Genomic DNA, 26,281 nt, shown 5'->3' with positions numbered 1-26,281 from the left:
GCCCCTGCCGACCAACATGCCTCATCTACACTAGTCCTGCATTTGGCCCATATCCCTCTAAACATGTCCTATCCATGTACCTGTTCAAATGTCTCTAAAATTTTATGATAGTACTGAACTCAATTACCTCCTCTGGCCCTCCTCTCATTCCTTATACCCACCACCAGTTATGTGAAAATGTTACCCCTCAGTTTCTTATTAAATCTTTCCTCCTTTACCTTAAACCTATGTCCTTGTTTTCTCGATTCCCCTACTCTAGGCAAAAGACTCTGTGCATTTACCTGATCTATTCCTCTCATGATTTTGCACACCTCTATAAGATTGCCGCGCATCCTCCTGCACTCCAAGGAATAAAATCCTAGTCTGCTTAACAATTCCCTGTAGCCCAGGCCCACGGGTCCTGGCAACATCCTCGCAAATCTTCTCAGCACCCTTTCCGGCTTGATCAATGAGAAGAAATTGATGGCCACAATAAGGAGAAGAAACGAGACATTGTGATCTGTCAGAAGAAAATGATAATTGGGCCAAAACTTTCATGTCCAGACAATACCTTGAGCATTGTGAAAATTATCTTTTTTGTGTACAGTTATAATGCCGTGGGAAACAAAGGCTCCAGTGGTACATAACGAATAACTTTAAGCTAATGCACACTTTGCATTCTTGATAATTAGCCAGTTTTTGCATTATTAAAACTTTCTCCTGCAACCAGCACATGCACAGAGTTCACGTTTAAAACATGATTTGGGAAATGCAATCTGATCTGTTCATTTAGGCAACTTCTGCAACTTTCTCTGTGCTTGGGTAAGCCAGAACATTTCAAGTTCAAGTTACATTTATTGTCACATGTAGCAATTGGTACAGTGAGATTTGAGTTACCATACAGACACGAATAAAAAAAGAACACAATACACGATAGAATTTAACATAAACATCCCCACACAGCGGAATCAAAGTTTTCCACTGTGAGGGATTTGCAAACTTGATGCCATTTTTGACACAGAGATAATACTCCAGCACTAAGCTCACTACATTATGAGAATGCCCTGCTTCCATCTCCATCCTCATCAAGCTCACGGCTTCATTACCTCTGTACGACTATTCCAATGGTTTGTTGACCTGCACTTCACCTGCATTCTTACTTAACTTGAAACGGCACAGTGGCACAGCGGGAGAGACATCTCTGTGACTGTGTGGGTTTTCTTCTGGTGCTCCGGTTTCCTCCAAAGGCGTGCAGGTTTGTAGGTTGATTGGCTTCTGTTAAAATTGCAAAATATCCCTACTGTGTAAGTTAGAGCGACTGTACGGTTGATTGCTGGTTGGTGCCGACTCGGTGAGCTGAAGGGCCTGTTTCCGAGCTGTATCTCTAAACCAAACTAAACTAAACTCAATTACATGACTAGAATGCCCTGAGTCCATCATTATAACGTTGCCTTCACAACATGGCAGGAAGCATGCCCTTGCCCACAAATGTGTGCTGAGATTGCCCTTGACTCATAGTCGTGGCAACCATGCTGCGAGTAAGAGTCAAGGGCAATCTCAGCAGAGGTCGCCAATTAGGTCGTGAAAGCGGGACAGGTGCTTTAAATAGTAAAAATTGGAAAGTTTAAGCACATAGTTCATCGGACCAGAACGAGTTGAGTCTTGGATAGAGCGAGTATACAGTGTGATACTATATACTCCTTTTTTTTTCTTTTTAAAATTATTCTTTTGTATTTCTAAACAGCAAGGAATGGGTGAGGATATATTACATTTTGCCATGACAAATTTTATTTACCTGCTGCCGGGAAAATAATAGGCAGCGATAAGTCATACATTAGGTTTTCTTCAATAAAAATGGAAGTGTATGGGTCTCTCCATGCTTAAAACATAACTGCATTGCAACTGTGTTTCACAGGGAAACACAAGTGGACATCTGGATAACTGGTCAATGATGCAAAATGCTGGAGTAACTGAACAGGCTGGGCGGCATCTCTGGAGAAAAGGAATAGGTGACGTTGCGGGTCGAGATCCTTCTTCTGACTGAGAATCATTGAACGGGAACTGAGAGATACAGAGGGTACATAGGACAGTGAAAGATATGCAAAAAGCAACAATGGTCAAGGAACGGTGGAGCCCACAATGGTCCATTGTTGGCTGTGGGTAAAGTGAAAACAAGTTACACAGACAGTGAAACTCAACAGGAAGACAGTGAAACTAGTACGACGACTAGGGTGGGGGAGGGACGGAGAGAGAGGGGTTGCTTGGCTTACTTAAAGTTCGAGAAATCAATACTTATATCACTGGGTTGTAAGCTGCCCAAGTGAAATATGAGGTGCTGTTCCTCCAATTTGCATTTGGTCACTTGTCACTGGCACCAATAATCATCACCCATGCAGTTGATTGCAGCAACGACTAGAGGCACCACTCCACTGTTTTGGCTTTCGAAATGGCAGAGTGAATGCCAGAATGTACAGAGCCAATCTGGGCGATGAAGTTAATATCCATTGCCTTTGGCTTAGATTTAAAGCACTAGTGGTATTTTGATATTAGATAATGAAATACTACAGTCTGTGCCTAAAATTCTCAGCCCATGATTCGACAAGGACGTGGAAATTAAAAAAGGTTATTGTAACGTGGTGTGGTGGTAAAGTTGCTGCCTCACAGTGCCAGAGACCTCGGTTCGATCCTGACTACGGGTGTTGTCTATACGGAGTTTGTACGTTCTCCTCGTGACCGCGTGGGTTTTTTACGAGTGCTCCGGTTTCCTCTCACATTCCAAAGATGTGCAAGTTTGTAGGTTAATTGGCTTCGGTAAAATTGTAAATTGTCCCTAGTGTGTGTAGGATAGAGCTAATGTGTGGGGATCAATGGTCGGTGTGGACTCGGTGGATTGAATGGCCCATTTCCGCACCATCTCTAAACTTTAAAAAAAGGCATTGAACTGCAGATACCTATGCAAAGGAACCATTTGCATTAGATCTAAACATGATGAATTTTTCATTGTTTGGACACAAAATATTTATCCAATGCGGACGATGGATCCAAGCCTTAAATATTTGTCCAATGCAGCTGATGGATCCAAGCCTGGAGTCCAATCATCTCAAAAAATACAGCAGCTCAAAGTTACACAGATGCAAACAAACAGGTAATATTGGATGTTGCTGGATTAGCAAGTGATGCCTGAATTATTAATTGGAGAGCAGATTGGCTCTCAAATATAAATAACCGTCTTAAGAGCTGAATTCCTCAGTGTGAGTAGTGCTGTATTCCAGTGTCAAATAATATGGTTGAAAAAGATGGGTCCCATCATCCATAAATTGGTAATCAAAAATGTAATAAATGCCTGCCAAGAGAAAATGAGTAAGAAATAAATTAATGTTGTAATTGAAATTCTATGTTGCTGGCTTGCAACGACTGGTTTGTCACAACACTGAATGTGGCAGAGGTGGAATTGAAGCCTTTGCCTTCTCCAAGTTACATTTGGCAAGGCAGCAATTGCTTTTTATATTGAGATTCAGTGAGGGCAAATGGATCTGGTTCTTGTAATGTTGTGATGGAATTTAAAACCCCTGCATTGTCGGTATCTTGACCTCTCATGTTTTGTTAAAATCTGAGCTCGCATTGCAAATGATGGTGAAGCTCTTTGTCAGAGAGAGAGATGCAGCTCGGAAACAGGCCCTTCAGTCCGACGAATGTAAGCTGACCATCAAGCAGATCTTTGCTAGACTGAAGGAGATGACTAAAAGTAGTGGACATTGCCCGGTCTATCAAGGGTACTGACCTCCCCACCATCGAAGGGACCTAAAGGAGGTGCTGCCTCAAAAGGGCAGCCAGCATCATCAATGACCCACAGCTAGCATGTCCTTTGAGAAGACAAGAGTATAAATAGAGGGATGTAATGCTGAGGCTTCATAAGTCTGACCACATTTGGAGTATTGTGAGCAGTTTTGGGCCCATATCCAATAGAGTCATCGAGTGATACAGTGTGGAAACAGGCCCTTTGGCCCAAATTGCCCATACCAGCCAACATGTCCCAGCTACACTATTCCCACCTGGTCCATATCTCTCCAAACTTGTCCTAACCATATACCTGTTTAACTGTTTCTTAAACATTATCTGAGGAAGGATGTGCTGGCGCTGGAGAGAGTCCAGAAGAGGTTTAATAGAATGATCCCCAGGATGAGTGGGTTAACCTATGATGAGTGTTGTTCGGCACTGGGCCTGTACTCGCTGGAGATTAGAAGAATGAGGGGGGGTCCTCATTGAAACTTATCGAATTGTGAAATACCTGGATAGAATGGATGTGGAGAGGATGTTTCCACTAGTGGTAGAGTCCAGAACCAGAGGCCATGGCATAAGAAGGAATTTATTTGTCAGATGGAGGTGAATCTGTGGAATTCATTGCCACAGATGGCTGTGGAGGCCGTCAATGGATGCGGAAATTGATTCTTGATTAGTATGGGGAGAAGGCAGGAGAATGGGGTTGAGAGGGAAGGATAGATCAGCCATGATTTAATGGTGGAGTAGGCGATGGGCCAAAAGGCCTAATTCTGCTCCTAGAACATTAGAACTCATAAGACATTAGCCACTCTCATTTCATTCCTGTTATTGAAAGGAAGGTGGAGGAGTCTGAAAACTGTCACCACCAGGTTCAAGACTAGCTTCTTCCCCATAGGTTCTTGAACATTACACAACACCAGAATTAACAATGAACTACGACCCGTCTTTGGTTGCACGAAGGACTTTGGGCATTTTTCACTAGTATTGGGGTTATTAATTTATGGAATTTTAGTTTATAATTAGTTTAGTTTATAAATACGGCGTGCAAACAGGCCCTTCGACCCACCGAGTCTGTGCCAGCCAACAATCTCAGCACACTAACACTATCCTACACATACCAGGAACAATTTATAATTTTCCCAAGCCAATTAGCCTACAATACTACACATCTTTGCAGTGTGGGAGTAATGCGGAGCACCTGGAGAAAACCCGTGCGGTCACAGGGAGAACGCATATACTTCGTACAGACAGCACCCGCAGTCAGGATCAAACCCGGGTCTCTGGAGTTGTAAGGCTACAACTATACCTCTGCACCACCGTGCCGCCCCTGCATACATATAGATTATTTATGAGTATTGCCTTTACACCCCTGTTATGCTGCTGCATGTAAGAATTACAATGTTCCTTTGTTGGTACAAACAACAAATAAATACTTTTGAGTCTCGACACTAATCCTACGATCACCCATATAATTATTCCCAATCACACATCAATGTTCCCCAGATTCTGCCACTTGCCTCCGCACTAGCGGTGAGAGTTACAGCGGCCAATTAGCCTACCCTACCATTGGCAGTTGGGGAAACCCCTCCCGGTTACGGAAAGAACATGCAAACTCCACGGAGACCAGAGGTGAGAATTGAACCTGGATCTCAGGAGCTGGGAAGCAGCAGTTCTACTATGTATGAGTATTATGTACTCATGTATAGCACTGTCTACTCGTGTATGGTACTATCTACTCATGTTCAGTGCTTTCAGAAAGTATTCAGACCCCTTCACTTTTTCCACATTTTGTTACGTTACAGCCTTATCTTGAAATGGATTAAATTCATTTTTTTTATCATCAATCTACACACAATACCCCAGAATGAAGAAGCGAAAAAAGATGTTTAGAAATTTTTGCAAAGTAATTAAAAATAAATAACTGAAATATCACATTTACATAAGTATTCAGACCCTTTGCTATGACACTCAAAATTGAGCTTAGGCTCATCCTGTTTCCATTGATTGTCCTTGAGATGTTTCTACAACTTGATTGGAGTCCACCAGTGGTAAATTAAATTGATTGGACATGATTTGGAAAGGCACACACCTGTCTATATAAGGTCCCACAGCTGACAGTGCATGTCAGAGCAAACACCAAGCCATGAAGACGAAGGAATTGTCCGTAGACCTCCGAGACAGGATTGTTTCGAAACACAGATCTGGGGAAGGGTATAAAACAATTTCTGCAGCATTGCAGGTCCAGAAGAGCATAGTGGCCACCGTCATTCTTAAATGGAAGAACTTTGGAACCACCGGGACTCTTCATAGAGCTGGCCGCCTGGCCAAACTGAGCAATCGGGGGAGAAGGGCCTTGGTCAGGGAGGTGGACCCGATGGTCATTCTGACAGAGCTCCAGAGTTCCATTGTGGAGATGGGAGAACCTTCCAGAAGGACAACTATATCTGCAGCACTCCACCAATCAGGCCTTTATGGTGGAGTGGCCAGATGAAAGCCACTCCTCAGTAAAAGGCACATGACTGCCCACCTTGAGTTTGACAAAAGGCACCTAAAGCACTCAGACCATGAGAAACAAGATTCTCTGGTCTGATTAAACCAAGATTGAACTCTTTGGCCTGAATGCCAAGCGTCACATCTGGAGGAAACCATTCACCGCTCATCACAGTAAGGCAGCATCATGCTGTGGAGATGTTTTTCAGCGGCAGGAACTGGGAGACTAGTCAGGATCGAGGGAAAGATGAACGGAGCAAAGTGCAGAGAGTTCCTTGATGAAAACCTGCTCCAGAGCATTCTGGACCTCAGACTGGGGCGGAGATTCACCTTCCAACAGGACAACGTCCCAAAGCACACACCCAAGACAATGCAGGAGTGGCTTCGTGTCAAGTCTGTGAATGTCCTTGAGTGGCCCAGTCAGAGCCCGGATTTGAACCCGATCGAACATGACTGGAGGGACCTGAAAATAGCTGTGCATCGACACTCCCCATCCAACCTGACAGAGCTTGAGAGGATCTGCAGAGAAGAATGGGAGAAATTACCCAAATACAGTTGTGCCAAGCTTGTAGCATCATACCCAATCTTGAGGCTGTAATCGCTGCCAAAGGTGCCTCAACAAAGTACAGCGAAAAGGGTCTGAATACTTATGTAAATGTGATATTTCAGTTATTCCTTTTTAATTACTTTGCAAACATTTCTAAACACCTGTCTTTCCTTTTTTATTATGGGGTATTGTGTGTAGATTGATGATAAAAAAATGAATTTAATCCATTTTAGAATAAGGCTGTAATGTAATAAAAATGTAGAAAAAGTGAAGGTGTCTGAATACTTTCTGAATGCACTGTATAGTACTATCTACTCATGTATAGTACTAGTACTGTTTAATTTATTGTTACGTGCACCGAGTACAGAGGAAAGCTTTTGTTGCGTGCTAACCAGTCAGCGGAAAGACAACACATGATTAGAATCGAGTACAGATATATGATAAAGGGAATAACGCGAATAACATTTAATGCAAGATAAAGTCCAGTAAAGTCCGATCAGAGATAGTCCGAGGTTCTCCATTGAGGTAGATAGTAGTTCAGGACTGCTCTCTAGTTGTTGGTAGGATGGTTCAATTGTATTTTAACAGCTGGGAAGAAACTATCCTGTAATCCGGAGGATAGACAAAAATGCTGGTGAAACTCAGTGGGTGCGGCAGCATCTATGGAGCGAAGGAAATAGGCAACGTTTCGGGTCGAGACCCTTCTTCAGTCCAGGAGGTCTCTGACATCTGGAGGTGTGTGTGTTTTCACACTTTTATACCTTTTGCCTGAAGGGAAAGGAGAGAAGAGGGATTGACCAGGGTGCGACTGGTGGTTGCTTATGCTGGTGGTCTTGCCGAGGCAGCGTGAGGTGTAGACGGAGTCTGGACTGCATCCACAATTCTCTACAATTTCTTGCGATCTTAGATGGAGCCGTTACCAAACCACTTATGGTTTGTACTCATGTACAGTACTATATATTCATGTATAGTACTATGTACTCAACTACAGTACTATGTACTTGTGTATAAGTACTATGTACTTATGTTCAGTACTATGTAATCATGTACAGTATTTTCTCTGACTGGTTAGCAAGCAACCAAAAGCATTTCACTGTGACTGTAATGAATTAAACTAAATCTACTGGTCACAGTACCATCCACACCCACTGCTCAACTCTTCTGTAAGCTTCCTTCTCATGAGCATAGGTTGAAATTAGAGTGCACCTTTATCTTTATTTTTCCTCTGTTTTCTAGCAGGTCTGATATAACTCGGACCGGGATCGCAATGCACTACATACGTTTAGTATTCATTGATCAGATGACACAGTGTGGCTTTATCTTTTGATTGTCTCTAGCAATGAATGAAATTGCTGCAAGGATCACTCCTGACAATGCAGAGCTCTACAGTGGAATACAACAGGACACAGTTTCTAAAACACAATCAATGCCAGCAAACAGCCTCAATGAAGTTCCTGACTTGAATGTAATGAGTGGGCTGGATGCCCTCTGTGAAAGAAAACTTTAAAACACACCACAAAGATCAGGCAAGGCAATCAAGACGTTATTAGAGAGTGTCAAATACAGTGATCACTGGGAGCAGTTTAGGAGATTGCTCAACGAACAAACATTCCTCTACTTAAGTACAGGATTTCCCTTTGATGTGTTGTTTACTCACAGGCACTTAAGCATTTTTCCTCCTTCCGAATAGTCTGATAACAATTATAAACCATGCTCCTCGGAAAGACACAGATCACTAAACACAGCCCAATTCCACCCCACTGTATTAGCTAATGTCCTGTTACCCTTCCGACTTGTTTTTTTATTGTTTTACGATTGCCATTTGTCCTTTAACAACAGGGAACAGAATCTGACTAAAGTAGACTGCAGTAAATGTCAGGCACACATGCTCAGTTTCAACCTTCTTTAAAGCACATAATTATTATGACACATGACGAGGACTTTGAGCAATTTTAGGCACTCTACCTTTCCCTATCCCCTGCTGTCTTCTTGAAGTTGCAATTTATATTTGACAATTACTACCCTGAGACTGGCTACAATGCTCCTTGCAACATAGCCCTGGATACACGACCGAGTTTAGCACAAGGGTTATCTCCATGCAAGCAAGCAGTTCAATTCTCAGAGTAATCATGGCAGCTAGTGAGGTTCTGACCTCTACCACCCCCCCACCCAACCTTCTTTCTCCTCCCCCCCCCCCTCACAACCCTCTTTCTACCCCACCCCCCACACCCTTCACCAAAGGTGTGATGATTAGAGTCATAGAGTTATACAGCATAAGAGGCCCAACTCGTTCATGCTGACCAAGGTACCTTTTGGGCGCCACAGTGGAATTGCTACTTCACAGCGCCAGAGACCCGGGTTCGATCCAGACTATGGGTGCTGTCTGTACGAAGTTTGAACATTCTCCTGTGGGTTTTCACCATGTGCTCCAGCTTCCTCCCGTGTTATAAAGACGTGCAGGTTTGTAGACTAATTGAATTCTATAAATTGTAAATTGTTCTTAGTATCTCGGCTGGTGCTATCTGGTTGGCATGGTCTCAGTGGGCCAAAGGGCCTGTTTCCACGCTGTATCTCTAAAGTCTAAAGTCCAGTCCTATTTGCCTGTGTTTGCTTTCCTATCCGTTTAGATTTTTAGTTTAGAGATACAGCATGGAAACAGTCCCTTCAGCCTACTGAGTTGGCACCGACCAACAATCACACATACACAAGTTCTATGTTACACATTAGGGATGATTTGCAGAAGCCAATTAATCTGCAAACCCACACTGCCTTTGGCATGTGGGAGGAAACCAGAGCACCCGGAGAAAACCCACGGAGGTCACGGGGAGAACGTACAAACTCCGTACAAACAGCATTGTCGTCAGCATTGAACCCGGGTCTGTTGGGCAGCAATAATGGAAAATAACATTGCAGGTAGTTTGCGGCAAGATGGATCACTAATTTATGGGTCAGCTTGTCAAGTCATCTTCAGTAGATGTGGCACTTAATAACAGCACGTTATTATTAATAATATTATAAAAACAGACAAGGTGCATGGGCACACAATACAGTGGGCGGCACGGTGGTACAGCGGTAGAGTTGCTGCCTCACATCTCTAAACTAGTGGGACGGATGCAGATGGGACGTGTTGTCAAGTTGAGATGAAGAGCCTGTTTCCACGCTGGAAGGACCTACTACTCTCATTGTCTCTATACCTGACATACCTGATAAGAAACCGTTCCTGACTCAAAGAATGAGTCGACTGGGCTTATATTCACTGGAATTTAGGATGAGAGGAGATCTTATAGAAACATATAAAATTCTTAAGGGATTGGACAGGCTACATGCAGGAAAAATGTTCCCGACGTTAGGGGAGTCCAGAACTAGGGGTCACAGTATAAGAATAAGGGGTAAGCCATTTAGGACTGAGATGAGGAAAAACTTTTTCACCCAGAGAGTTGTGAATCTGTGGAATTCTCTTCCACTGAAAGCAGTGGAGGCCAATTCACTGGATGCTTTCAAGAGAGAGAGAGAGAGAGAGAGAGAGAATCATAGAATCATAGAAAGTAGGTGCGAGAGTAGACCACCAGGTCCGTCGAGCCCGCACCGCCATTCGCTCATGGCTGAACACTAAACAGACACACTTACCCACAAACAGTAGACACAAGACACAGAACACAAGACACTACCCTCCTCTTTATACCGCTATCACCCCTCTCCACCCCAAGAACCGCGTGATCTCCTGGGGGAGGCAAAAAACCGGATAAAAACCCAGGTCCAATTCGGGAAAAAAATCCGGGAAATTCCTCTCCGACCCCAATCCAGGCGATCGACACTTGTCCAGGAGATCACTCAGGTCTTACTATACTAACCATACCTAGGTCCATATCCCTGCCCTCTCCCCGTAGCCCCTTATCCCCTTGGCAGCCAAAAAACCATCTATTTTTGACTTAAATATATTTAACGTTTCTGCTTCCACTGCTCCCTGGGGCAGTGAATTCCACAAACTAACCACCCTCTGGGTGAAGAAGTTCTTCCTCATCTCAGTCCTAAAAGAGCCCCCCCTCACTCTGCAACTATGTCCCCTAGTTCTAGCCTCCCCGATCATTGGGAACATCCTCGGTGCATCCACCCGATCAAGGCCCCTCACGATCTTATATGTTTCAATGAGAGAGAGAGAGATATAGCTCTTAGGGTTAACGGAATCAAGGGATATGGGGAGAAAGCAGGAACGGGGTACTAATTTTGGATGATCAGCCATGATCATATTGAATAGTGGTGCCGGCTCGAAAGGCCGAATGGTCTACTCCTGTACCTAATTTTTATGTTTCTATCTTTCTATAACTGAATAAAACTATTGAATTCTTGTGGAATGTTTCCATCTGTGCCAACTGCACTTCAATCCCTAAATTGACCCAACATGCAGCATTATTGAACCTTAAAAATTCAGAGGCTGCATCTGGATATTCGTCCTGGATGTTGAATGATAAACCCATACAATTAAGCAAGCAGATGGTATACAGTTAACACACTACAAGATCTTGAACGAGTCACCAGCTGTAAAACATTCTTTGGCTCAGAAGGGGAAAGACAATGAAGATATCACTACAATTAAGTATTATGCCCAACAGTGAATAGGAGTGATAACATTTAATTAGATTCAGACAAGCAGTGACAAATGATGCCTTAAGTCTTGAATTTGGAAATTTCAACCACAACGGGCTTGGCACAGAATTATGCCTGAAAATGATGAAGTATGTGATGATATGTGGAGACTCTTCTTCAGCCTTGGGTATGAGGTTGGTAAAAGTGCACATATTACTCTTACCAGAGCATAAAGGGTCTCGACCCGAAAAGTCACCTATTCCTTCTCTCCAGAGATGCTGCCTTGCCACTGAGTTACCCCAGTATTTTGTTTACCTTCGATTTAAACCAGCATCTGCAGTTCTTTCGTACATAATTAATTTAATGAAGTTGGCAGGAAGAACGTGGTATCATCGAAGCACATCAGCAGCAAAGGAGTCTGCAAGCATGCGTAATGATATCCATCGGAAAATTAGTGATGTGGTTTATTTATTAGCTTAGCTTAGAGATGCGGTGTGGAAACAGGCCCTTCGTTACAGATTCAGATAGCTCTGAATCTGTGAATGGGATAGCGGGAAGCAATAGTGGTCAGATGGAGGGAGCAAGTTGCACAAGTTCAGAGATACAGCGTGGAAACAAGCCCTTCGAATTCGCGCCGACCGACAATCAACTATACACCAGCACTATCCTACACAATAGGGACAATTTACAATGTACAGAAGCCTACAAACCTGCACGTCTTTGGAGTGCAGGAGGAAACCGGAGCAATCGGAGGAAACCAAAGTGGTCATAGGGAGACCGTACAAACTCCGTACAGACAGCACCCTTAGTCTGGATCAAACCAAGGTTTCTTGCGCTGTGAGTCAGCAGCTCTATCAATTGTGCGGCTGGACCTCTACATGAACCAGTAGATTCAGCCCCAATCTTGCCGACTATATTCTGAGCAATCATTAGACATAGGTTTAAGGTGAGAGCGGAAACTGCGGGGCAAAGTTTTTCATGCAGAGGGTGGTGAGCTGCCAGAGGAGGTAGTTGAGGCAGTTACTATGATCTATATATCTATCTATACATCTATATATATGAATGAATGAATAAGTTTATTGGCCAAGTATTCACATACATGGAATTTGCCTTGGTGCTCTGCCCGGAAGTGTCAACGGCATACAGTGACAGTTAGGAATGACACATAAAACATTAAACATTAATAATAAAACATTAGTGATTAAACATGTGAATTAAATAAAATACCAGAGCAAAAGGATGCTACAGATTTTTGGTTATTGAGTAGAGCCACTACTCGTGGATAAAAACTGTTTTTATGTCTGGCTGTGGCAGCTTTGACAGTCTGGAGTCACCTTCCAGAGGAAAGCGATTCAAAGAGTTTGTGGCCTGGGTGAGAGGGGTCAGAGATGATCTTACCCGCTCGCTTCTTGGCCCTTGCAGTGTACAGTTCATCAATGGAGGGAAGGTTGCAGCCAATAACCTTCTCTGCTGATCGGACGATTCGCTGCAGCCTCCAGGTTGTCGTGCTTGGTGGCTGAGCCAAACCAGACCATGATGGAGAAGGTGAGAACAGACTCTACGATGGCCGTGTAGAATTGGACCATCATTGCCTGTGGCAGATTGTGCTTCCTCAGCTGCCGCAGGAAGTATATCCTCTGTTGTGCCTTTTTGACTGTGGAGTCGATGGTAGCCCCCCACTTAAGGTCCTTGGAGATGATGGTTCCCAGGAACATAAAAGACTCCACAGATGTGACTGTGGTGTTGTTGATGGTGAGTGGGGTGAGGGGAGGGGGAGCTCTCCTAAAGTCTACTATCAATTCCTATCTGTGCCGTTAGTGAAACAAGTTCAGATTGATGGTATATTTAAAAAAGTTATTAAGGTTTAAAAACCTTAAAAAACGCACATGCGCAGATGGGGAAGATTTCCCGTGCTCATCTTTACTGGCGTCGCAAAGGGCACCCAATGGATCCTCAGCCGTCCCTGCGGAGGTGGGTTCTTTCCAGAATTGAGATCGCGGCGGCTGCAGCGAGAGGCCACTCCGACGATCCGGGGCCTGGGGGCTGAAGGGCTGGCAGCAGCGGTTGGCAGCGGGGACTGGGAGAGGCCATGTGATGATCCAGTGCCTGGGCGTTGAGGCTGGCGGCAGCGGCCGGCTCCGGGGGCGGGCTGAGGCCGCGCCAAGGATCCTCGGCAGGCTCAGCGCCCAGGCCTCGGATCCTCGGCACGGCCCCATAGTGGGGGGGGGGGGGGGGGGGGGATAGGGGGAGGTGAGGAGTGGGGGAGGTGGGGGAGATGTGGGATAGGAGGGGGTGGGGTGGGGAGAGGAGTTATGGCGGGAGGGATGGAGTGACAGAGAGTAGGGGAAATGAGAGGAAGAGAGAGGTGAGGGAGGGATTGGGGGAGGGGAGGAGGAGAAGAGAAAGAAGAGGGAGGGTGAAGAGGAGGGGGAGGGAGTGCTGGGGGATGAGGGGAAATGAGCTGCGCCTGCCCAGTTGAGGGCTATGGATGAGTGGTGGAATATTGCGTTGGGGAACGGGTTTGCGTTTGGGGAATGGCTGAGTGGTGGAATATTGCAATGGGGGAGCAGGCCCAACGGGTCTGCGCAGTCTAGTAACATTTAAAAAACAGTTGGACGGGTACACGGATAGGCAAGGTTTAGAGGGATATGGGCCAAAAGTGAGCAGGTGGGACTTGTGTACATGGGGCATCTTGGTCAGCATGGACAAGTTGGGCTGAAGGGCCTATTTCAATGCTGTAGGACTCTCTACGACTCAATTACTCTGGACCCGATAATCATAATAAGCTCTGGGCTATTTTCTGCAGTCAAAGGATGATCTTGTCATATTTACTCCTCCAAACACAACCTCGTCTCACAAACCGCACATATATACTGGACTGGGGGACATCTCACATATTACTGAACCACTGATGCCCTGGAGTGGTATAGTGTCAGAGTGGCAGACCGATAGAGTTGCTGCCTTACAGTTCCAGAGACCCCGGGTTCGATCCTGACTGTATGGTGCTGTCTGTGCGTTCTCCCTGTGACTGCGTGGGTTTCCTCTGGGTGCTCCGGTTTCCTCCCGCACTCCTAAGACGTGCAGATTTGTAGGCTAATTGGCTTCTGTAAATTGTCCCTGAAGGATGGTGCTAGTGTATGGGGTGATCGTTGGTCGGCACAGACAGTGGGCCGAAAGGCCTGTTTCCACTCTGTATCTCTAAAGTCTAAAGTGGAACTGCCTGGTCATTTGTTCCAACTATAATTAAATAGAATGCACATGCAAAAGTAACTCGCAAAAACATTGAATTATCTTGAATATAACATAAAGAAAAAACACCAATGATTTATTTGGTGGTATTTGCAGAACAGGCTGCAGCCCAAAAAGCACACCAACACCACTACATGCGTAGAAGGCTTAGGAAGTTCAGCATGTCACCAACTTCTATAGATGTGCCGCAGGAAGCATTTCATCGGGATGCTTTACAGCATGGTTTGGAATCAACTCCATCAAAGACCGCAAGAAATAACAGAGAGTTATGGACGCAGCCCAGACCATCACACAAACCAACCTCCCTTACATTAACTCCATATACACTTCACGTTGCCTCAGCAAGACCACCAGCATAATCAAGGACCAGTCTCACCCTGGTCACTCCCTCTTCTCCCCTCTCCCATCAGGCAAGAAGTACAGAAATGTGAAAACGTACACCTCCAGATTCACAGACAGTTTCTTCCCAGCTGTTATCAGGCAATTAAGCCAAATAGAGAGCAGTCCTGACCTACCATCTACCTCATTGGACTATTTTTAAATGGACTTTATCTTATACAAATCATAATTCCCTTGATCATGTATCTGTACACTGTGGAGGCTTGATTGTAATCATGTAATCATGAAACCTACCGAATAGTGAAAGGCTTGGATGGAGTGAATGTGGAGAGGATGTTTCCACTTGTGGGAGAGTCTAAGACCAGAGGTCAGAGCCTCAGAATTGAAGGACGTTCCTTTCGGAAGGAGATGAGAAGGAATTTCTTCAGTCAGAGGGTGGAGAATCTGTCGAATTCTTTGCTACAGACAGCCGTGGAGTTCAAGTGAATGGATATTTTTCAGGCAGAGATAGATAGCTTATTGATTAGTACGGATGTCAGGGGTTATGGGGAGAAGGCAGGAGAATGGGGTTTGGAGGGTGAGATAGATCAGCCATAATTGAATGGCGGAGTAGACTTGATGGGCTGAATGGGCTAATTCTGCTATCACTTATGACCTTATGTATCGTCTTACTGCTGAATGGTTAGTGAGCAATAAAAACTTTTCACTGTACCTCGCTACACATGCCAATAAACGAAACTAAAAAGTGCAACGAAGAACTTTAATCAATTACTTCCAATTTAAAGTGAATAACACTAGTGGTTCTCTGTACAGAATTAACAATACTTTTCTACACACAGTTTTTACAAATTCATTGCCACGTGTACCAAGGGACAGTGAAAATCTTTTTGTTGTGCACTATCCAGTCTGCAGAAGGCTATACATAATTACAATAATCTGTCCACAGTGTACAGATACAGGATAAAGGGAATAAGTCTTGTGTAAGATAATGTCAGGTAAAGTCTGAATTAAAGATAGTGAATGCACTTTGAGCTTCACAATGGATGACACTACAACTAATTGACACTTGCTACAATATCCTATTCAAATCTTTGAGGCCAAATCAAGAACTCAGTAGAAACAAAGAACTGCAGATGCTGGTTTATACCACAGATAGATACAAACTGCTGGAGTAACTCAGCGGGGTCAGTCAACATTTCTGTAGAAAAGAATGGGTGATATGACTTGAGAATTAAGGGACAGAAGTTTAGGGGTAACATGAGGGGGAATTTCTTTACACAGAGAGTGGTAGCTGTGTGGAATGAGCTTCCAGTGGAAGTGGTGGCGGCAGGTTCGATTTTATCATTTAAAAATAAATTGGATAGGTATATGGACGGGAAAGGAATGGAGGGTTATGGTCTGAGTACAGGTAGATGGGACTAGGGGAAAATAAGTGTTCGGCACGGACTTGAAGGGCCGAGATGGCCTGTTTTCCGTGCTGTAATTGTTATATGGTTATACATTTTGAGTCTGATCGGGTCTGAAGAAGGATCCCGACCCAAAATGTCCCCTATCTTATTTCTCCCGAGATGCTGCCGGTAACTCTTTAGTTGTTCAGTGCGGGGATCGCTGGCCGAAGGGCCTGTTTCCGCACTGTATCTCCAAAACTAGAAACTAAAAAACTATCCATGTTCTCCGGAGATGCAGCCTGACCCGCTGAGTTCCTCCGGCACTCTTTGTCAGTCTGAATCAGGTCAGGTTTTACTTACCTCCAGCTCCCTCCCCTCCACTTTCAGTCTGAAGAAGAGTTCCAACCTGAAACATCAACTTACTCCAGCACTTTGTGTCTTAGTAGATACGTTTGCCATTATGTATGCAATTATAGTGCAAAAGATGTATCCAAAAATGACGTATTGTACATTTTCTACATGATCTCCACAGAGGTTCGAAATTCTCAGTGTAAGACTATTTATCACTCCAGTGGTGACAGGAACAAATACATTAATGCTCTATCTCTGTATGTTTAAAATCAGTTACAGAATGAAATATCATTAAGAATGCAGGGATAAAGCAGAGCAATCCTGCCTTGTCTTGTCAATAAGGATTTAAGATTCGAGCAGAAAACTATCAGCTGGAGTCATGGAGTCATACAGTGTGGAAACAGGCCCATTGGCCCAACTTGCTCACACCGACCAACATGTCCCATCCACACTAGTCCCACCTGTCTGTGTTTGGCCCATATCCCTCTAACCATATCCTGTCCATCTACCTGTCCAAATGTTTCTTTAATGTTGTGATAGTACCTGCCTCAACTGCCTCCTCCAGCAGCTCATTCCATACGCCCACCACCCTCAGTTTCCTGTTGAATCTTTCCCCCCCTCAAAAACCTATGTCCTCTGGCCCTCGGTTCAGTGGGGGGGGAGAGGGGCAAAACCAGGAGCCGGCGTGCTTTGTAACTTGGTTAGCGCCATAGGTGGCCGCTATTTGTACACATTGTGTATGCAAGCAAAGAATCTCACTGTGCATAGTCAAGTGGCAATAAAGTATTCCGTTCCACTTAGTTCTATTACTCTGTGTTTACCCAATCTAGTCCTCTCACCATGCTGTACACTTCTACAAGATCACCCCTCATCCTCCTATGCTCCAAGGAATAAAGTTCAGCCCTTGAGGCCTGGTCAACCTCTCCCTGTAGCTCAGGCCCGGAGCAAAATGAATGAGCAAAAATTATGAGCAAAAAATGAATCCTGAATCCGAGAGAGTAATGCTACGATGCAATCAGTGCCAGAAAAAATGTAAATAATATATACCTTGTGTAGCTATCGATAAACTCAACGTTGAAAAGTTTAAGAACAATCTTACCGGAAACCCAGGCTGGGTTTATGTTCAATGCCGTGTGGCCAGAAGGCAGGACCGGTGGGCCATGGCCTAGAGAGGGAGCCGCCGAGCCCAGCCGCTGCTCGTCCCCCGAGGGCCAGAGAACCTGAGAGGTGGACAGAGGGAGCCAGCGACGGTGGGCACGAGAGCAAGGGCCGGTGAGAGAGTGAACCGGGGTCTCACCATCCATGCCGTCAAGGTCGGCTGAGGGAGGTGCCCCCGGGGCACAAAGGCTGAAGGTGGCCGATCCGGACGGAAATGTGGGTTGGAGGCCTTGCAGCAGCCTGGGGCTCGCCTGGATCGGGCACTGCTCCAGGAGACCGAGCACAAGGACCGGACTGGAGTCTGAAAATGGTGCCAAAACCTGGCGACTCTTGCAATAGTGGACTATTTCCCTACACATTGTGCTATCAGGGATTGTGTTTAGATGTGGCACTGAACTTTCAGTACTTTACTGAACTGCATGCATAAAGATAACTTTACGTACAGTGTGTACATGTGATAATAAAGAACCATTGAAACATTGAGGCTCTCATGTAGGTTCTCATCCAGATGGCAAAGGGTAGGGGAAAAATATATTAAAGTGCAAGAGCATGATTTAAAATATTTTTAAAATATGAAAGAGGGATAATTTATAAAATAAATCTCAATGTTGATTGATCAACTATGCAAGATGGAAATGAACCAGGGACTCGACCTGAAACGCCACCCATTCCTCCTCTCCAGAGATGCTGCCTGTCCCGCTGAGTTACTTTGCTTATATCAATTCTGGAGCAAATTTACGTACTTATTAAATATAATATATATTTTTGTAAATTCAAGCAGTTTAACAATATCACAAGACAGTAGTTTGGTTCAACTGGTTTAGTAACATCTCAGTCAATGGTTTTGTAATATTTCGTAACATTAAAAATGAGCAAAATTGCATTAAAACATTAGTGCACAATTTATTAATTTCCATTTGAATAAAATGCAATCAATCACCATTTTCCAATGCTCGATGACTGCACTATTTTCGCTATATCTGAAACTCACCTCTGTCTAAATGAATGGATAATATGCCAACAAATGGCACATTTGAAAAAGTGAGTGATTTATTAATATTTCTTTATCAGCTCAGGTGCAATGTTGGAAAAAACAAGAAACATTTCCTTCGCATCATTACACAATCGGGCTTTATAAAAGGTCATTTACGAGATTGATAATACGCAATTTAACCAATATTCAGTCACTTGGAATCTTGGAACTCCCTCACTGGTTCAATGGATAGATCAGCCATGATTGAATGACGGAGTAGACATTCTGGGCGTATTGGAGCCTCCTACACTCTGTCCGCACATTAACGCAACCTTGGGGGTCTATGGATTTGACAATTGCTCGGGAGCGGTTACAGTGGTATGAATATTGATTTTTCTAACTTCAAATAACTCTTGCATCCCCTCTCTCTCCATCCCTCCCCCACCCAAGTTGTACCAGCTTCAAAGTCGTCTTGTTGAGTCTCATTGTCTGTAACTTGTTTTCACCTAGCACACAGCTAACAATGGCCTGTTTCTTTTATCATCCTTACTTTTTTGCATATCCTGCATTCATTTGTTCTATATCTATCTACATCACTGTCTATTTCTCTATTTTCCCTTTCCCCTGACTCTCAGTCTGAAGAAGGGTCTGGACCTGAAACATTACCTATTCCTTTGCTCCAGAGATGCTGTCTGACCCGCTGAGCTACTTCAGCTCTTTGTGTCTATCTTCGGTGTAAACCAGCATCTGCAGTTCCCTCCTGCATATTACTAATGCTGTTATCAGTAAACCACATGGATTTGATCATAATTTATGACTGTGCCTCATCAAGAAAAAGCTGTTTTTCAATGTTATAACTGAGGAGAGTTATTAAGTGTCTGGCTGAAATCAACAAATTGGTGATCATGGGTGAGGTTTGTTGCTTTAAAAACAAAATGGAGGGAGAAAGAAGCAATGAATAATGATCAATCATTATCTCCACTCTCTCCCCAAAATGCAAAATTACACGGTCAAATATACAGCAGAGTGCAAGTTATGTTCTAGAGTTTACATAATCAAGGTTGACACTTTAGAGATACAGCATGGAAACGGGGCCTTTGGCCCACCGAGTCTGCTCCAACCAGCGATCCCCGTACACTGGCATTATCCTAAACACACTAGGGACCAAGTAACCTATAAACCATTGGAGTGTGGAAACCAGAGCACTCAGAGAAAACCCACGCAGTTACGGGGAAAACGTACAAACTCCGTACAGACAGTATCAAACCTATAGTCAGGATCAAACCCAGATCTCTGGCACTGAAATCAGCAACTCTAAAGCTGTGTCACTGTGCCGCCCCCTAAAGGGCCTGTCCTACTTGGCGTAATTCGCGTGCCATTTACGCAACCTGCTAGCGTGTGGGTAGCGCGTGATGGGCGCATGGAGTGGTGTGTTGAGTGTGGAGTGGCATGGACGAGTGTGGACTTCATCCTGCATAAAATCTTCGCGCGCCACCGGCCTGTCGCGTAACTGACAGCCAAAGTGGGACAGGCCCAAGACCCTGGCGAGGCGTAACGTCTCACCCCTAACAGCAGCAGTAGCAGGCAAGCGATCGCCGAGCTCGGCCTGGGGCTCACGGCCATTCCCAGAGCGGGGCCAAGACCATTGGAGATAGACACAAAATGCCGGAGTAACTCAGCGGGACCGGCAGCATCTCTGGAGAGAAGCAATGGGTGACGTTTCAGGTCGAGACCCTTCTTCAGACTGATGAAGAGTCTCGACCCGAAACTTCATCCATTCCTTCTCTCCAGAGATGCTGCCGGTCCCTCTGAGTTACTCCTGCATTTTGTGTCTATCTTCAAATGACGTCACGCCTTCCAGACGGCTGTGCGGACGCATAATGACGCACGCGACCGTCGCACGTCAGTCACTCATGGCCTGTCGCATAAATGACGGCCAAGTGGGACAGGCCCTTAAGGGAAACCCTTTTAAGGTCTGTGTGATTCGGTTTCCCAAAGTCTAAGATTGATGAAATGAGAAGAGCATTTTTTTTAAATCCAGTTACTTAAATCCAGTTATGATACTCGTTTGAGAAGGAACTGCAGATGCTGGAAAATCGCAGGTAGACAAAAATGCTGGAGAAACTCAGTGGTTGTTGCAGCATCTATGGAGAGAAGGAATGGATGATGTTTCGGGTCAAGACTCTTCATCAATCTGAAGAAGGGTATTGACCTGAATCGTCACCCATTGCTTCTCTCCAGAGATGCTGCTGGTCCCGCTGAATTACTCCGGCATTTTTGTCTAATATGATACTCGAGTCGGTTCTTCTTCTTCTTCTTCTTCTTGCGTGTGGCGTGCACAGTCTAAAGTTGTCAGACAACTTGTTCTATTTGATCTTATTTGATTGTGCACGCCGTGTTGATTGCATTCGTCGAAACAGGGCGGACCACGTGAAGGTTGCAATCTTCCACCCCCTCGAGTCGGTTAAACCATTGGTATGGTCAGCTGTTTAATATTTTCTGGAGAGTGTGGGTAGACAAGTCTGATTGGGGACTGTATCATATGCATGTCACTGTCCCAACTTGAAATTAATTAACCCAAAAAGTGCAAGCGGCAAACCTGGGGGGTCCTTGTACCTGTTAAAAGGATGAGCAATTTTGACAATAATGTTCCATCAGCTAACATTTATGGCATTATTATGGACTTTTTGAGTACTATCAGTACTTTGAGAAAGGTTGCTCTCAGAACGTTTTAGTTTAGTTTAGTTTTTTAAATTTAATTTAAAGGTACAGTGCGGAAACAGGCCCTTCGGTCCACCGAGCCCACGTGACCAGAGATCCCCGCACACTAACACTATCCTACACACGAGGGATAATTTACCGATTTTTACCGGTCAATTATCCTATAAAGCTATACGTTTTTGCAGTCTGGGAGGAAATGGGAGCATCCGGAGAAAACCCACGTGGTCACAGGGAGAACGTACAAACTCCATGCAGACAGCATCCGTAGTCAGGATCGAACCCGAGTCACTGGTGCTGAGGCAGCAACTCCACCACTGTGCCACCCCAATGGGACAGTACATAAGAAACATGAAGAAACATCAATAAGAAACATTTAGGCAGGTATATGGATAGGACAGGTTTAAAGGGATATGAGCCAAATGCAGGCATGTGGGACTAGTGTAGATGGGACATGTTAGTCGTGGGCAAGTTGGGCTGAAGGGCCTGTTTTCATACTGTATGACTATGATTTTACTGGAACATTTTAAATGGTTATTATTGTGAAAACAACCCAATTTCTCTGTTTCCATATCAATCCGCACCAATTAAGGGTTCTAGACACTGCAATATGTATAAGAGAATTTGAACTTTATCACTGGCATAATGTATAAATGGTGCAAAGTTCCTATTATGCTCTACAAGTTGAAAAGGTAAGAGGACAATTATATTTACCCTTTGGCTGAAAGCCAGATCATTTAACTGGTGGCGTGCTATGCTGTATTTTAATATTATGATTAGGTTTACAGCTCTCTTTAAATCTCAAAAGCTGTAGTTGCGTAACTAACCCAAAGGAACTTGGATAGTTTGCAGCATGTTCCACATTACCTTATTGTACTGAAATATGTTTTGTTTCCCCCTGGCATCTTATTTACCCACAATCAGGATCCACAGGCAACAGCTGCCCTGTCAGACCTTTTCCAATTTTACTTCTGCATCCAGGTTTAATTTTAGTTTAGAGATACAGAGTGGAAACAGGCCCTTCGACACACCGAGTCCGCGCCGACCAGTGATCTCCGCACACTTGCACTATTCCACACACACTTGGGACAATTTACAATTTTACCAAAGCCAATTAACCTACACACCCGCGAGTATTTATAGTGTGTGAGGAAAGCGGAGCTCCCGGGTCACAGGGAGAATGTACAAACTACGTATAGACAGCATCGTAATCAGGATGGAACCCGAGTCTCTGGTGCTGTAAGGCAACAACTCTACTGCTGCACCACCGTGCTCACCAAGTATTGGTATTGGTACTACTATTGCTAGTGGGTTTTTTTATCTTGTGGGGGTGGCTCAGTGGTACAGTGGTAGATGGATGTGTTTGTGTCTTGGTGAAAGAAACCAATTGAAAAAGTAGTTTTTCAGTCATGAAGTCTATTTCCTTCACAGTACTAACCACATGATTAGTGAGAAGTGTTATATTGTCAAACCTCTTGCACCTCTCCTTCAGTGGAATGTCAACTTTATGCAATTCAAAGAATGCTCATAATTATTTAAGGCGGCCCAGTGGCGCAGCAGTAGAGTTGCTGCCTTAAAGCGCCAGAGACCCGGGTTCGATCCTGATAACGGGTGATGTCTGTGCAGTGTTTGTACTTTCTCCTATGACCACAGGGGCTTCTTCTGGATGCTCCAGTTTCCTTCCACATGCCAAAGACGTGTGGGTTTGTAGGTTAATTGGCTTCTGTAAATTGTCCCTAGTGTGTAGAATAGGACTAGTATAGGGAGTGATTGTCGACCGGTGCAGACTCGGTGGGCTGTAGGGCTCCACTCTGTATCTCTAAACTAAACTAAACGTGACCATAATAAACAAATCTAAACTAAAATGCAAAGGCTTGTTCAAGCTGACTTGACATAGATCAGCCATGATTGAATGGCGGAGTAGACTTGATGGGTCGAATGGCCTAATTCTGCTCCTATCACTTATGAACTTATACCACAAAGAAATGAGGTTTAAGCAGGTAGACAAAAATGCTGGAGAAACTCAGCGGGTGAGGCAGCATCTATGGAGCGAGGGATATAGACCGAAACCCTTCTTCAGACTGGAAGCAGGTTTGAGATAATGCAGGTTTTCATTTCTCATGGATACTCAAATCAATAAATCACAAGGTTGGTAGGAGGTGAAACCTCTGCAGAATAATTATCCGTCTCACCCCACTAGCATGAAGTAAAACATGACTCCAAGGTAAGGGAGTTGTTTCACTGGTGATTTCAATGTCCTTCCTTCCATACCAGCCTACAAATCAGTTGGAAAATTCAATTTTCACCAATTGTAAAGAAAATTGTAATACAAAAAAAGGTTAGGATTGCAATAGCTACTTAAAATATCATCTGGCTATTGCATGGCAATGATCGAATGGGAGACTATATCCTGTATTACTGCAGCTGCACAAAGTAAACCAAAGTGATTCCACCGCGTGGAGCCAGCAATGGCTGCCCGCCAACAGTCTGTCTGTCCCTTCCTTCTTTTGTTGCTTTCTATCAGGTAAAGGTTCCCAACCTTTTTCGTCCCATTTACCCCTGGATGAGCTTTTTTTCCGTATCCGCACTGTGACCTAACATTGTGAAGTTGGCGGCCTTTGCTGGAGACCGACTTCGAGAGCTCCTCCGGGGGAGCCTGTGGACTTGAACATCGTGGAGCTCGTGGTCAAAGACCGACTTTGGGAACTCCAAGCCACGGGTGCTTCGACCGCCCAGATGCGGGCGCTTCGATCGCCCCGATGCAGGGGCTTCGACCAACGGGCTGCGGGAGCTTCGATCACCCCGACCGCGGGAGCTTCGATCACCCCGGGCGCGGGAGAATAAAGAGGAAGCAGTTCGGACCGTATTGCCTTCCATCACAGTGAGGAACGTGGGGAATCCCCTGTGGTGGATGTTTATGTAAACTTTTATGTAGTGTGTGTCTTGTTTTTTTTAGTATAGCTGTTTGGTAATTCGAATTTCACTGTACCTTAATTGGTACATGTGACAATAAACTGACCTTGAAACACGAGCAGCACATGGTACAAACGCTGCACAGACATTTCCACATCTCCATCAACTCAACTCTTTACCTACATTTCCCCTCCCTACCTCAACAGAGTCACCTCTTACCCACTTGATTTCACTTGAGACATTTTCTTTCTACTCACAAAAAAACTGTCCCTTCATTCACACCTCACCCCTTTCAGCGGGTTTCCCCCCTCAGCTTTCTTCCTTTCTTACCTTGATTTAAGTTTGGCCTCGCTTCTCCCTTCAGCAATTACTTTGTAACTTTGTCAGCACCCTTTATGCGGTGACTATTTGCATACCTTGGGTGTGCAAGCAAAGAATTTCACTAAGGTCGCGAATTAGGTAGTGAAAGTGGGACAGGGGCTTTACAGCGCCAGGGACCCAGGTTTGATCCTGACTACGGGTGCTGCCTGCACTGGGTTTCTACATTCCCCCCCCCCCCGCGTGACCGCGTGGGTTTGCTCCAGGTGCTCCAGTTTCCTCCCACACTCCAAAGACGTACAGGTTTGTAGGTTCTGTAAAGATTGTAAATTGTCCCTAGTGTGTAGGATAGTGCTAGTGTACAGGGTGATCACTGGTTGTTGTGGACTCGGTGGGCCGAAGGGACAGTTTCCGTGCTGTATCTCTAAACTCCAAACTACACCAAATGTAATTCCGAATGTAACCGGAGAAAGGTGACAATTCCCAAAGTTGGATGCTACTTACGTAAGCAGTTTGGGCGAGCTCGGTCCCACAAGGCGTTCATTTGGCAGGTAAGTACGGCTGTGCCGAGAAGGTAGAAGCTCCATTTGCACTGGTATATCACGCTGCTTCCAAACCTGAAGCTTTGCAGGTTGTCTTCCTGCCCCATCCGAACAGCATTCTCCACAAATCCAGGATCAGTACAGTTCATTGCTGAAAGTCAACAGAGCAACAGTCAGATCTCATTAAACGATGAACCGTCAGAACCAAAGGACATCACCAAAAATACACTGGCTCCTCTGCAACATGGAGCGATAAAAGAACGTACCATGTTGGATTCGGCATTCCTCTGCCTAAGAGCCAATGGCTTATACTTCGCAATTTAGACTTTACACTTTAGAGATACAGCGTGGAAACAGGCCCTTCGGCCCACAAAGTCCGCGCCGACCAGCAATCACCCTGTACACTCGTTCTATCCTACACACACGGGACAATTTACAGAAACAGGAGTACCCAGGAAAACCTATGGGGGTCAAAGGGAGAATGTAGAATCTCCATACAAATAGCATCCATTGTCAGGATGGAACCTGGGTCTCTGGTGCTGTGAGGCAGCAACTCTACCACTGTGCCACTGTGCTACTGCATCACACTGCCAGCATTTCTGTAGAATTTTAACATGACACCTTTTCTGTCCAAATGGAACCAAGCATTAATCGGAAACAGGTTACGCTGATGTAACCCATCTCCAAATGAGTTAATTACTATTCCAGCTTGTTCTGCAACTGCTGTAAATCACCCACAGAGTCTATTTCTTTCATGCAGAGGTGTGAGTAATTCCGACACAGATCGCAACAGTAATGTTGGAGCAATCTCCGCTTGACTCTAATCCAAGCACTTCAATATCTTCAGTATGTATTCATCTTGGGCTGTTGTCTTAACTGGACAATAACACATCTGCAGTCCCCATGCTGATGAAGATATTGCCCCCCCCGGGTGTGTATTTATATACACACA

The 26,281-nt window shown here is 44.7% G+C and overlaps 1 protein-coding gene across 1 annotated transcript in view; it reads right to left on the bottom strand.

Annotated features, from left to right (window-relative positions):
* csmd1 (CUB and Sushi multiple domains 1) overlaps positions 1–26,281 on the bottom strand; it is a 501,649-nt gene that overhangs the window by 96,609 nt on the left and 378,759 nt on the right. Inside the window, exon 43 of the mRNA XM_033020497.1 lies at positions 25,292–25,480. Within this exon, the coding sequence (XP_032876388.1) occupies positions 25,292–25,480 (189 nt within the window). The remainder of the gene's footprint in view (positions 1–25,291; positions 25,481–26,281) is intronic.

The sequence above is a fragment of the Amblyraja radiata genome, chromosome 5 (genome assembly GCF_010909765.2).
Source record: "Amblyraja radiata isolate CabotCenter1 chromosome 5, sAmbRad1.1.pri, whole genome shotgun sequence".
NCBI lineage: Eukaryota > Metazoa > Chordata > Chondrichthyes > Rajiformes > Rajidae > Amblyraja > Amblyraja radiata.
This window is presented reverse-complemented; position numbering and strand designations above follow the sequence as displayed.